Source organism: Macaca fascicularis, chromosome 7, assembly GCF_037993035.2.
Source record: "Macaca fascicularis isolate 582-1 chromosome 7, T2T-MFA8v1.1".
Taxonomy (NCBI): domain Eukaryota; kingdom Metazoa; phylum Chordata; class Mammalia; order Primates; family Cercopithecidae; genus Macaca; species Macaca fascicularis.
In genome coordinates, this window is record NC_088381.1 from 33733803 (window position 1) to 33746531 (window position 12729).

Below are 12729 nucleotides of genomic sequence, written 5' to 3' on the forward strand. Positions count from 1 at the left end.
AGTAGAGTGAAACTATTCCACATAAGCTGGATGTGTGCCTGTATAGTCCCAGCTACTTGGGATGTTGAGTCAAGAGAACCACTTGAGCCCAGGAATTTGAGGCTGAAGCGAGCTATGATCATGCTGCTACACTCCAGCCTGGGTGACAGTGCCAAGTCCACCCTGTCTCTAAATAAAAATTAAGTTGGCAGCCGGGCGCAGTGGCCCACACCTGTAATCCCAGCACTTTGGGAGGCTGAGGCGGGCAGATCACGAGGTCAAGAGATCGAGACCATCCTTGGCAACATGGTGAAACCCCGTCTCTACTAAAAATACAAAAATTAGCTGGGTGTGCTGGTGCACACAAGAAGTCCCAGCTACTAGGGAGGCTGAGGCAGGAGAATCGCTTGAACCCAGGAGGCAGAGGTTGCAATGAACCAAGATTGCACCACTGCACTCCAGCCTGGCGACAGAGTGAGACTTCGTCTCAAAAAAAAAAAAAAATTGAGTTGGCTAGGCACCGTGGCTTATGTCTATAATCCCAGCACATGGGAGGCCAAGGCAGGAGGATCGCTTGAGCCTAGGAGATGGCTTGAGACCAGCCTGAGCAACATAATTAGGCCCCATCTCTTAAAAATTTTTAAAAATTAGCTGGGCATGGTGGCTCACATCTGTAGTACCAGCTGCTTGGGAGGCTGAGGTGGGAGGATCGCTTGAGCCCTAGAAGATTGAGGCTGCAGTGAGCTATGATTGTAGGACCACACTCCAGTCTGGGCAGCAGAGTGAGAACCTATCCCAAAGAAGAAAAAAAAAAAAGATATTTCAGATATGCAAATCCTTTAAAAATTTACCTTCCTTGTACATTCTTTTTTTTTTTTTTTTTTTTTTTTTTTTTTTTTTTTTTTTTTTGAGACGGAGTCTCGCTCTGTCGCCCGGGCTGGAGTGCAGTGGCGCAATCTCGGCTCACTGCAAGCTCCGCCTCCCGGGTTCACGCCATTCTCCTGCCTCAGCCTCCCGAGTAGCTGGGACTGCAGGCGCCCGCCCCTGCGCCCGGCTAATTTTTTTCTATTTTTAGTAGAGACGGGGTTTCACCATGGTCTCGATCTCCTGACCTTGTGATCCGCCCACCTCAGCCTCCCAAAGTGCTGGGATTACAGGCGTGAGCCACCACGCCCGGCCTTTGTACATTCTTTTAAAAAATAGAGACAGGGTGTCACTGTGTTGCCCAGGGTGGTCTCAAGCTCCTGGCACAAACGGTCCTCCCACCTCAGCCTTCCAGGTAACTGGAACTGCAGGCATTAGCCACCACACCTGGCTCATGTATATTTCTTCAGAAAGCATCTGGAACATATGCTTTAGCCAAATAAGTGCATAATCAACAAAGACAAATGCTATAGAATCCAGGAAACAAAGGATTTAACATAGAAAAACAGCAAAAAGAAATCCCATGACAAGAGCTACTGGGCCTAGAGAGCAACTAATCCATTGAAAATTGAATATTATTAGCAGCAGAAGAAAGGTTTCCAAGGAAAGAAAATGGAATTAATTGATAATACGATGTGTTCAAGATTAGGAAAATATATTGATAGACATTTGTTAGATCTCTTGGAGCATTCAGTGGTGGGGTTGGGGAGATGGAATTTGCATTACTAACATGAAAAAACAAGTAACTATAGGAAAAATAAACAGTTATATGAGCAAGGGAGCAATTACTGTAAAAAAAAAAGTTTTTCTTTCTCTTTTTTTTTTCCAAGTTAAGGTCAGATGGGCAATGTGCTGAGGTCATAACAAATTTGGAGGGTGGTACATCTCACACACACTCGTAAACACCCAGTCATCATGCTCATGAACTACAAAAGGATCAAATCTTTCCTCCCTCCCTCCTTCCCTCTCTCTCCCTCCCTCCCTCTCTCTCCCTCTGTCCCTCCCCCTCCCTCCCTCCATCTCTCTCTCTCTTTCTTTCTTTTTCTTTTCTTTCTTTTTCTTCTTTCTTTCCTCCTTTTTTCTTTTTCTTTCTCTCCTTTCTTTTTGTCTTCTGCTTTCTTTCTGCCTTTATTTCTTTCTTTTTCATTCTTTCCTTGTGTCTTCTTTCCTTCCTTTTGTTTTTTCTTTCTCCTTTCCTTTCCTTTTTTTCTTTTCTTGTCTTGTATTTTCTTTTCTTTCCTTTCCTTTTCTTTCTTCCTCAGGGTTTTGCTCTCTTGCCCAGGTGGGAGTGCAGTGGCACAATCATGACTCACTGCAGTCTCAACCTCCCAGGCTCAAGTGATGCTCCTACTTCAACCCCCTACGTAGCTGGGACTACAGGCGGGTACCAGCATGCCTGGCTAATTTTTAAATTTTTGTAGAGACAGGGTCTCACTATCTTGCCCAGGCTACTGTAAAATTCTTACTTCGGCAGCTATCTCCATATAGTCGTAATAACATAAATATTTTCCTAGTCATAATAATGTCAGAAGTGACTAGTGAGTTAGCCAAAAGTTTTGCTATAAACATGTTGCAAAGTTGATGTTATAAGAGAGTGAAGTCCTCAGCTACATAAGAAGTCAACAGATTGAATTCCCCTAATTGAAATTTTGGAAGACATATTTCTCATGCCCTGCAGGTAATGAGAAGTACCAGACATTTCTGGCTACTTAACACACGTTTGCTGTGGTCTTCTGTCTCACACCAAGAGGTATGAAAGAGTAGCCTTAGCTTTTTCTGAAGCAAAGTTGTGTATTTACTTCACATTTCCTAGAGTCTGCCATAGTATTGTTCCTCCTGCCAGAAGTGTTCTTTGTCTGACTCTAGGAATCTGGAAAATCTTGCCTAATTTACTGAGTTTTTGGTGCTGGTCCTTCCCAGCATTTCTCATCATGTCTCTCAGATCCTGGTGTGATAGAGTCACTGTTAGCTAAGAGCAATTTTCCATTATAAAGAGAAATGTGAGCCTTTTTTCAGTTGGAAAATTTTCACATCTCACGTTCTCCTCTTAAGTTTTACATACTAATTTATGCCCTCTTCTCAGTCTCTCGGGTCGTTATATGAGACTTAACCTCCACAGTCTCTCTTTTATTTTTTTTTGGAGACAGAGTTTCGCTCTTCTTGTCACCCAGGCTGGAGTGCAATGGCGCAATCTCAGCTCACTGCAGCCTCCGTCTCCCTAGTTCAAGTGATTCTCCTGCCTCAGCCTCCCGAGTAGCTGAGATTATAGGCACTTGCCACCATGCCCGGCTAATTTTTTGTGTTTTTAGTAGAGACCATGCAGGCTGGTCTCAAACTCCTGACCTCAGGTGATCCACCTGTTTTGGCCTCCCAAAGTGGTGGGATTACAGGCATGAGCCACCGCATCCGGCCCACAGTCTCTTATAAAAAACAAACTGATGAAGGACAAACTCTTTATTTGTTAGAGGTGCACAACTACTTATTAAGAAAGTAGCTCTTAATATTTTTTACATAATGATGAACATGGTATTTTCTCCTACTAGTTATCCTGCTACAGTAACTAAGAGTATATCTTCCTTCATTCATTCATTCTTCTCATAGTTGTTTAGGCTCTGTGCCTTTCCGTAAATACAAGGGCTTAGAAAATTAGAACTCTAAAATGAAATTTTATTAATACGCATCACTGGTAGTCAGGAGTCAGCTAAGTTTACCGTAATGAAGTTTTGTTTACTTTTTTAAAACTTCAATGCAAGCTATAAATGTTGATTGAAATATATACATTCAAATCCACTTTTACCTTACTTTAAAGGGAAAGCCAGCACGGTGGCACTTGCTGGTAGTCCCAGCTTTTTGACAGGCTGAGGTGGGAGGATCCTTTCAGCCCAGGAGTTGAAGGCAAGCCTGGGCAACGTAGTGAGACCCCATCTCTGAAAAAATGGTCAGGGGTGGGGTGGAGACATGGAAAAAGGAGAGCTGTAATAATGATACATCGGCTATGCCCTCATTTCAAGAAAATCTGACATAAAATATTACAACTTCTAAAAAATACTATTTTCATTCCATACTAATTACAAATGATCCCTTTATATTATATTCATTAGGGCATTTTAATCCATTTATAAAAATATGTGGAACAACTTTTAACCTGTATGTTATAATCAAATAACCAAATAAAAAACTATATCAGAAGCTATGGATATCTTGGGCTTAAAACTCATTTTTTAAAAAATCCAACAGGAATAGTAGTGTGTAAGTAGATTTTGATCCAGTGGGTCTTTGATTTGATGGATTTTCTTTCCCTTTATTTCTCACAATAGCACCCTATTTCTTTTTGTTGTTGTTGTTTTTGTTTTTGTTTTTGTTTTTTTTTGAGACAGTGTCTCCCTCTGTTATCCAGGCTGGAGTGCAGTGGTGCAATCACTGCACCTTTGACAACTGTTGGGCTCAAGTGATCCTTGTACTTCTCAGCTTATTCTTTAACCTCTTTTGAAAATGCCCATGTCACAGATCCCATGCGGTCTTCTTTGTTATCATAAAAATAAGAAGCAGCAGAGGTTTTTACCACCCTTCTAATAACACCTCCAGCAATAGAAAGACCAACTCAGTCATCTCGTTTCACATATATATCAAAGTAGAAAAGTAACATGTGCACCAGCTATCTATCCCTCTCCCTTGAACTGGCACATTTCCTATAGAAGAGGGGTCCCCAACCCCTGGGCTCTGGACCGGTACCAGTGGCCTGTTAGGAACCGGACTGGCTGCACAGCAGGAGGTGAGCAGAGAGCAATCCAGCGAAGCTTCATCTGTATTTGCAGACACTCCCCATCATTTGCATCTCCACCTCCTGTCAGATCAGCAGCAGCATTAGATTCTCATAGTGTGAACCCTATTGTGAACTGCATATGCAAGGTATCTGGGATCTAGGTTGCCTGCTCCTTATGAGAGTCTAATGCCTGATGACCTGTCCTTCTGTCCCATTACCCCCAGGTGGGGCCATCTCGTTTCAGGAAAACAGGCTCAGGGCTGCCACTGACCCTATATTATGGTGACTTGTATAATTATTTCATTTTATATTACAATGTAATAATAATAGAAATACAGTGCATAATAAATGTAATGTGCTTAAGTCATCGTGAAACCATCCTGCTCCCTTCCCCCCGTACCCAGTTCATGGAAAAATTGTCTTTCACGAAACCAGTTCCTGATACCAGAAAGGTTGGGGATCACTGCTTTAGAGGAATGGCTGAGGATATGTCTTACTTTATCCTTTTCTGAACTGGTCACTTTTAGATAAAGCACAGATGTCTCTCTCTAAGTACAAGATGTCAGCATTCATGTCAATTCAGTGTACCGTGTCTTAGCAGGACATTGAAGAGACTTGGTAGCCTAATAACAAGAGCATTTGCCACAATGTTTGAGTGAAGAGTAGCATTTTGATTTAAATCAAATCAAACCCTAGAAGACTAAATCATGAGCAAAAAAAATGAAGAAAACACAAAATGGTCACTTAGAAGTATAAATCTGGAGGCTCAGTTCAACGCTGAGGTTTTGTGTGAGCACATTGTTTCTTCTATGTGATGGTACTTAGTATGGGAACGAAGTTACACAGAGATTGGTAATCCCCACAGAAAGAAAATAACGCAATTTGGTCAGCTTGAGACCTAATTTATAACTTAAAACCATAGTGATAAAAATTCTTTCCTCCTGTTTTAGAGAGGAACCTTAACCCCAAAGCAGCCTGCCTTAAGAGAAGGGAAGAAGAAAAAGTTTCTGCCGTATCGGCAGAGCCGCCAACCACACTGCCAGGAACCCATCCTGGGCTTAGTGAAACTACCAACCCTATGGGTCATATGTAAACATCAGCCAGGTAAGTACCAGTTTGAAAAGAAACAAGGAAATAACCTTAAGACTCATCTTAAACTGGGTTAGAATCTTTGAACAGAATTCTCTAGTGAGCAGTGGCCATTGTAAAGGTTACAGGTAATTTGAAATACAACAGTTTGTCTTTCTGTTACATTATCAGACTTAGAGAGCCAGTGTCATTTTATACAGAGTTACCATTTTCTTCAAAGTGTGACAGTACCTTGTGACTTTGGTTCTTCTGTTCTGAATCGTCATGTTTACCCATTTACATGAGTGTCTTCCTGATCCAAGAAGAAATAATAAAGTGACTCAACCATCAGAAAACGCTCTTGCTACCACTCATGTTCTTCATTTCTTTATTCAGAAATGCTTGACTATATCATCAACCAGTTTTCTGCTAATTATCTAGCTCTTTGTCATGAAGCCTTTATATATGAAAAAGTTATTACTTCTATTTGGATCAATAATGCAAGTTTATGATATGATGCTTCCTCCCCACTTGCAAGCACATCAGTTAACACCTTCTAGAATCTATTAATGTATGTGAAGTTATTATATATGGTAGAGCTAGAATGCCCTTCTCTCTGGTGGAATTTTACTTGTTCAAGGAATATTCTTTATATCTTTCTCTTCATGGACTAAACACAATTCAGTTCCTTGTGATTTTTTTTTTTTTCCTCAAGATGGAGTCTCGCTTTTTTTCCCTCAAGACGGAGTCGCCCAGGCTGGAGTGCAGTGGCACAATCTCGGCTCACTGCAGCCTCTGCCTCCCAGATTCCAGCGATTCTCCTGCCTCAGCGTCCCGAGTAGACTAGCTGGGATTACAGGTGTGCACCACCATGCCTGGCTAATTTTTGTATTTTTAGTAGAGATGAGGTTTCACCATGTTGGCCAGGCTGGTCTCGAACTCCTGACCTCAGGTGATCCACCTGCCTCAGCCTCCCAAAGAGCTAGGATTACAGGCGTGAGCCACCTCACCCGGCTGGTAACTTCACTTTTATAACCTGCCTTCAGCAGTATGTAGTTGTTTTCCCAATTTTATCAACAGATTAAAAGTAGTAAGTAAAGGCAGATGAGTGTGGGGTGTGGAACAGAAAAAATACCAAGTGCAGTTTCATTTGGTCAGTTTTGTGGCTATCTCATTTTGAACTGAAAGTCTGGGATTTGATAGAATATTTGATAGATAAACTACAAATATTACTAACTCACCTTTTCCTAAGGGATTTAGTTCCTACAACCACTATATATAGAGGGTCAAATGAGACCACATATAGGGTCAAACCAGAACACACAGAAGATTTCATTTAGGGTAAAAGAAGGAAAGAGTTAAGGCAGTTATTTCATAAGTCAATTATAACTGTAACATTAGCACACTGGAGAAAACCTCAAACTGCCTCCCCCACAGAAAGTATCCAGCAGTCTAAGAGATTGTACATGTCAGAGACTTTAGGCACGAGCTAGTTTACAGATCCTCTAAAACCTAAATCATTGTTTCATACTCTACAGAAAATATAGACTACTATGAAACAATACGTATTTTTGTTTCAAAAATAAACCTTGAAGTTTTTTTGTTTGTTCGAGATTTTTTGTTGTTGTTGGTTTTGTTGTTCGTTTGTTTTGAGATGGAGTTTCACTCTGTCACCTGAGCTGGAGTGCAGTGGCGCGATCATCTCGGCTCACTGCAACTCTCGCCTCCTGGGTTTGAGCAATTCTTCCACCTCAGCCTCCTGAGTAGCTGGGATTACAGACATACACCACCACACCCAGCTAATTTTTTTGTATTTTTAGTAGAGACGGGGTTTCACCAGGTTGCCCAGCCTGGTCTCAAACTCCTGACCTCAAGCGATCCGCCCGCCTCGGCTTCCCAAAGTGCTGGGATTACAGGTGTGAGCCGCTGAGCCCAGCTAAAAAATTAACTTTGAAGTTTTAAAATAAAACCATGCCACTATTTATCAGTGCAAAAGAGACTTTCTAAATTGATAGATTATTTCAAAGAAGAGTGATGGGAGAGGTAACTTCTTAAGCCCAGGTCCCAGATAACCACCAAGCTGTGAAAAAGAGCACTAGTCATTCTGCCCTAACACTTCTCTTGGAGCCTATGTCTTAGTTTTCTTGTCTCGCTCTAGTTAGTTCTACCCATTTCCTCTTGTTTTCTTCCCAGTCTCTCTCTTACTCCTTCAACTTTGTCTTCTCATTCTCATGTCTCATTTCCTTCTGTTTACTTCCTGTGCTTTTACTACTTCTGTATTTCATACTGCTTTCATAGCTCTACCCTTATCTCTTTATAATGTGGAAATTTTCTCACTTAGGTTAAAATTAAACTTTGGGCATTCCCACCTATCAAAAAAGGATCAAGAATTCTTTTAAGTTTAAAAAGGCATCAAGATATGAGACATGTAGTGAATGCACTTTGTTCCGTAGGTTGTATAGGCTAGTGTTTGTCATCTTAGAATATGTGCTAAAGTTGCTAATTTCATAAAGATAGTTATCTGGTTTCATGAATTGGATAGCAGATTAAAAGCAGCAAGAGACAGGGCAGCAGGAAAAATGCTACTAGAATCAAAATGGCTAAGACGTGACCACAGAATGACTGGGTATAAACATACAAAAATTAGCTATCATGTAATGTAGGCCAAGTAGCTTTGAATATCTTAGTTTTCCATCCCTAAGAGCATCGCTGTGTACCTAAACAATACTGTGGTTATTGTTTAATAAGGAAGTAAAAGTTATGATTCTATCATATCTAAAACTATTTTATTTAGTTAATTTTTAACTAAATAGATATATATTATATATTTACATATATATATTTACATATATATATGTTTCATTTGGTCAGTTTTGTGGCTATCTCATTTTGAACTGAAAGTCTGGAATTTGATAGAAAAACTACAAATATTAGTAACTCACCATTTCCTGAGGGATTTAGTTCCTACCACCACTACATATATGGGGTCAAACCAGACCACACAGAAGATTTCATTTAGGGTAAAAGAAAGGAAGAGTTAAGGTTGCTAATTTCATAAAGATAGTTACCTGGTTTCATGAATTGGATAGCAGGTTAAAAGCAACAAGAGACAGGGCAGATGTATATTATATACATCTGTATAATTATATATATATATTTATATATATAATATATTTACAGAGTTACCACTATATATATTATATTGGGAACATAAGTATGTATAGAATTTGTACTAATAGAGTAAAATGTTGTTAATAAATATTGAGTAAACATTTATTGAGGACCTACTATGTGCCAGGAACTGGGACCAATATGAAAATGAATGCAAAATGGCCTCTGACCTCAAGTGTTCTCAGTTCAGATGAAATAAATGTAAACTGTTAACACAGTGTGGTTGAGTGGAGGCAGCAGCAAATTGAGGGCTTTACTGTTGTCTCACTACTGAGGAATGAATGAGTAGCACCTCAGAGCTCAGTTATTGCCAACTTGAGTGTTGTTAAAATGAAAGTTTGCATCATTGCTGCAGCTGTTTTATACTCCTGTAGTTTGTGATTCTGTAATCACATGATCTCCTTTAAAAATCTTACCATATAGCCGGGTGTGGTGGTGCACACCTGTAGTCCCAGCTACTCAGAGACTGAGGTGGGAGGATCACTTGAGCCCAGGAGTTTAAGGCTGTATTGAACCATGATCATGGCACTGTACTCCAGCCTGGGTGATAGAGCAAGACACTGTCTGAAAACAAACAAACAAAAAACCTTACCATACACATCAAGTAAAACCATTTCATTATACCTTAAAAGGAAGAAGTTCATTAAGTCACTTAGCAGACTACAAATTTAGTGCAGACATGGATATAGATGAGGAATACCAGCTTGTTTTGTTGGTGGGAGGGGGAAGGTGTTTTATTTTTAATAATTATGTACTAACTGGTATTGTCCTCTCCCTTGGCTGTCCCTGCCACAGTTCCAGAGTTATCAGTAGGCTAGATAGAAGGTGACCTCTCCTCATAAGGACTTGGACAACTCAGATTATCTGAAGACACAGACCTGACAGGAGGGAGAAGAAAAAACAAAACACTTGAAGCAAGAAACTCAAATGTAATCCTACGATCAAAGCAACTGGTCAACACTTCCATCAGAAGTGAAGATAGGAAGCTCATCAGATAGAACATCAGCCCATGAGATGTTTGCAACAAATCATTTTGTTGCAAGCAGTGTGTCGCTTCTGCACAATCAGAGACTGTCTCGATCTCTCCACTCACCGTGGAAGTTGCCTTGTGCCTAAACTGAATTGACAAATGCATTGTAACTACAAATTTTATTTATTGTTATGAAACTGTAAGGTCTACATATAAAGGGAAAAAGTTAATGTGGAAAGCTGATCTACACTCAGCTGATGCCAGCATATATTAAAGCAGTTCACGTGCAGAGAACAAAGCAATGACAACCATTGGCCCTTAGCATTCCCGGCATACCTATTAGTGTCTTAAAAAGGAAGGGAAAAGTCTTTTGTTGCCCTCTCCTATCCTTTTGCCATATGAATAGTGTTTTCCATGAAATAGGAAAATATCACTTGGAATAGCATTTCTCTTGCTCTCATTTTTTGATTTATTTTTATTTTCTCTTTGTGGGTGTTATATTTGATTTCTAAATCTGAATAGTTTATGGTCACAGTCCAGCCTCCTCCATGCAGCCCTGTGTGCTTTGCACATTTACCTTACAGTGGTAAGCAGAGACCATCTGTGACCATAGCCTAGCTAGGATTTTAAAAGGGGAAATTTTGTTCTCTAGGTTTTCCCCCAAATAAACATTGCTTTATTTCTAATAATAACCAAGACTTTTCAAGCTTCTAGATCTCATAGGAAAGCTTGTAACAGCAAAATTGTAAATTACAAGGGAAGAATCTACTTTTTAGAAATTGCTTTGTTTTCCAAGCAGTAAGTACTACATACAGTACTTGTAAAGTGTTAGCTGTAAGTAAGCACAAAATACATTTAAAATACAAAGACGATTTTTTCAGGCTGTGATTATGGTGAACATAACAAAACCCAGTAGTCACCAAGGCAGGTAGTGTGATAAATGAACACACCACTCTGAGGCTAATTACCTAATGGAATACAAGAGCAATGGTCACCCGTGTTTCCTTATCCTAGCCTTTATTTCTCTGTCATTTGGATGGCTGGTCAATGGGGAAGAATTCAGTGGGTGATTTAATCAACTGCAAACCATCTGCCCCTATCCCAAAATGATGAGCCAGATTAGCATTAAACCAGTATTTGTCAGTCCATCTTAATACTGTTCATTAAGGCACTCTCTGTCTCTAATCCTTAGGAGTTGTTTTCAAAGACATAATCACTTTGAACTTCCATGAAACCTGTCTTCCACCACAACAACCCTGGGAGAGAAAAACATGCTAAACGAGGTATCTTGGCTTAATAATTCCTTATAGCCAACATCAACAGTGGCAATCAGCACACAGAGGAAAGGACCCAAATCACTATGTAGCTTAAAGATTTCTGTTAATTTGAAAGAACAAAAACAGGACAGAACTTCTGGTACTCTAATCAGGATGATTCCTAACAAGTCAGTCATTTGTGAACTTAGTGGACTTTTTGGTTACTTTAATTTGCATATATTCTCCAGTTACATCAGACTCTATCTGTGGCCTTGTTCTTCATTTCAGTGTTAATCAGCTAAACAGAAGTTGTTGCTTATGATGTGTGAGTGAACATATGCCACTGCCTGGCCTTTTTTTCTTCAGAGCTTGTTGTCTTTTTCGCTATATTAGACTTTGCAGTATGCCCAGAAGCTTTCCTTCATAAAATAGAAAGAAAAAAACATTTGGCTTATTTTTCACTGTAGCTAGTCTTTTATACAATAATCTTGTAAGAAAATTTCTTGAATTCTAAATATTACTCTTTCTAGATTTTTGAAATCAAAAAGTTTTCAGTAAAAAGTTTCTTACTTTATTTTATTATATTAGGTAGTAAAAATGTAGGGTTATTTACCATAACCTGTTCATTAATATCAGAAATTTACAATAGCATTTTAAGACCATAGTAGGATTCTAGCATACCGTGTAGTACCTATGGAGTATTGTAAGAGCTAATTGTTGGAGATGAATTGCTTCTCATCTTGTTCTCCAGTTTCCATTGTTGGTTTATTGCAGATTTGTATCCTGTGTCAAATTCAAGGTATTATTGATAAACCTTTTCAACCAGCAGCAAGAAGTTCAAATTTTTTTCTGTCACTGTAACAGAAAACACAATATGTATATAACATTTATGTAGCAATAAATGTGCCATCTTTTTTTTAACACAGTAAACTAGTGAGTTTTTTACATTACTCTTTCTCAAATAATAATGTATTTTGTTTTCTTTTCTCCATCTCATTCATCCCAGAAACACTCACACTGCTTTTCCTAACTGCATTATCTGCATTATCTGGGAAACCCTTCAGGACAGAATCAGGGTTGTGGAGCTAAGTTGGCAATCTGGTCTAGAGCTTCTCCAGCTTGTGCTTTTCTCCTCTTGCCCTCACTACTGATAGTGGCCTTTTACCCTTTTCCTCAAGATTGACCAAACAGCAATTACTAGTTATAGAAAATCTACTCATTTGTAGATCTAGAGAAAAATGAAGAAGATGGAAAAAGACTCAAATGAGGCTTTTTAAGTTATTCTTCAAAGCACTTTTCACATTTCCCATACCCTTTCTCACAGAAAAAGTGTGTCATAATTAGGTAATGGTATTGTTTATTGTTTAAAAGATAAAAGTTTGCTTTTATCCCAGTTTTTAACCACAAAAAAAGCATAGTGATTATCCATGAGGACTTCATGCCAAGCAAGAACCTCAAACAAACTGGACAAACTTTTTTTGACAGTGAATGACTTTTTGTAGGACCTGTGCATGCAAAACCCATGGTGATTGTCACATCCTCTTGGTATGCTGGCAGATTGCTTCTCTTGGTGAATTATGAAATCCACTGTTCACATT

General features: G+C 39.4%; 1 protein-coding gene and 1 non-coding gene across 25 annotated transcripts in view; one reads left to right on the top strand and one right to left on the bottom strand.

The window, feature by feature from the left end:
* TCF12 (transcription factor 12) overlaps positions 1-12729 on the top strand; it is a 375367-nt gene that overhangs the window by 360846 nt on the left and 1792 nt on the right. For 21 of the 24 annotated variants that reach the window (XM_073995877.1, XM_065547340.1, XM_073995873.1 and 18 more), the window contains 2 exons: positions 5617-5770; positions 9701-12061. In XM_073995877.1, coding sequence (XP_073851978.1) covers positions 5617-5759 — 143 coding nt within the window. In that variant the 3' untranslated portion in view covers positions 5760-5770; positions 9701-12061. Of the gene's footprint in view, positions 1-5616; positions 5771-9700; positions 12062-12729 lie in introns of those variants that run through there. The other 3 variants (XM_045397269.3, XM_045397270.3, XM_073995881.1) reach the window with 1 other exon arrangement.
* Positions 1738-1841, bottom strand: LOC123575022 (small nucleolar RNA U13). The gene has a single exon (XR_006700192.2). It is a non-coding gene; the product is annotated as a small nucleolar RNA U13 (small nucleolar RNA).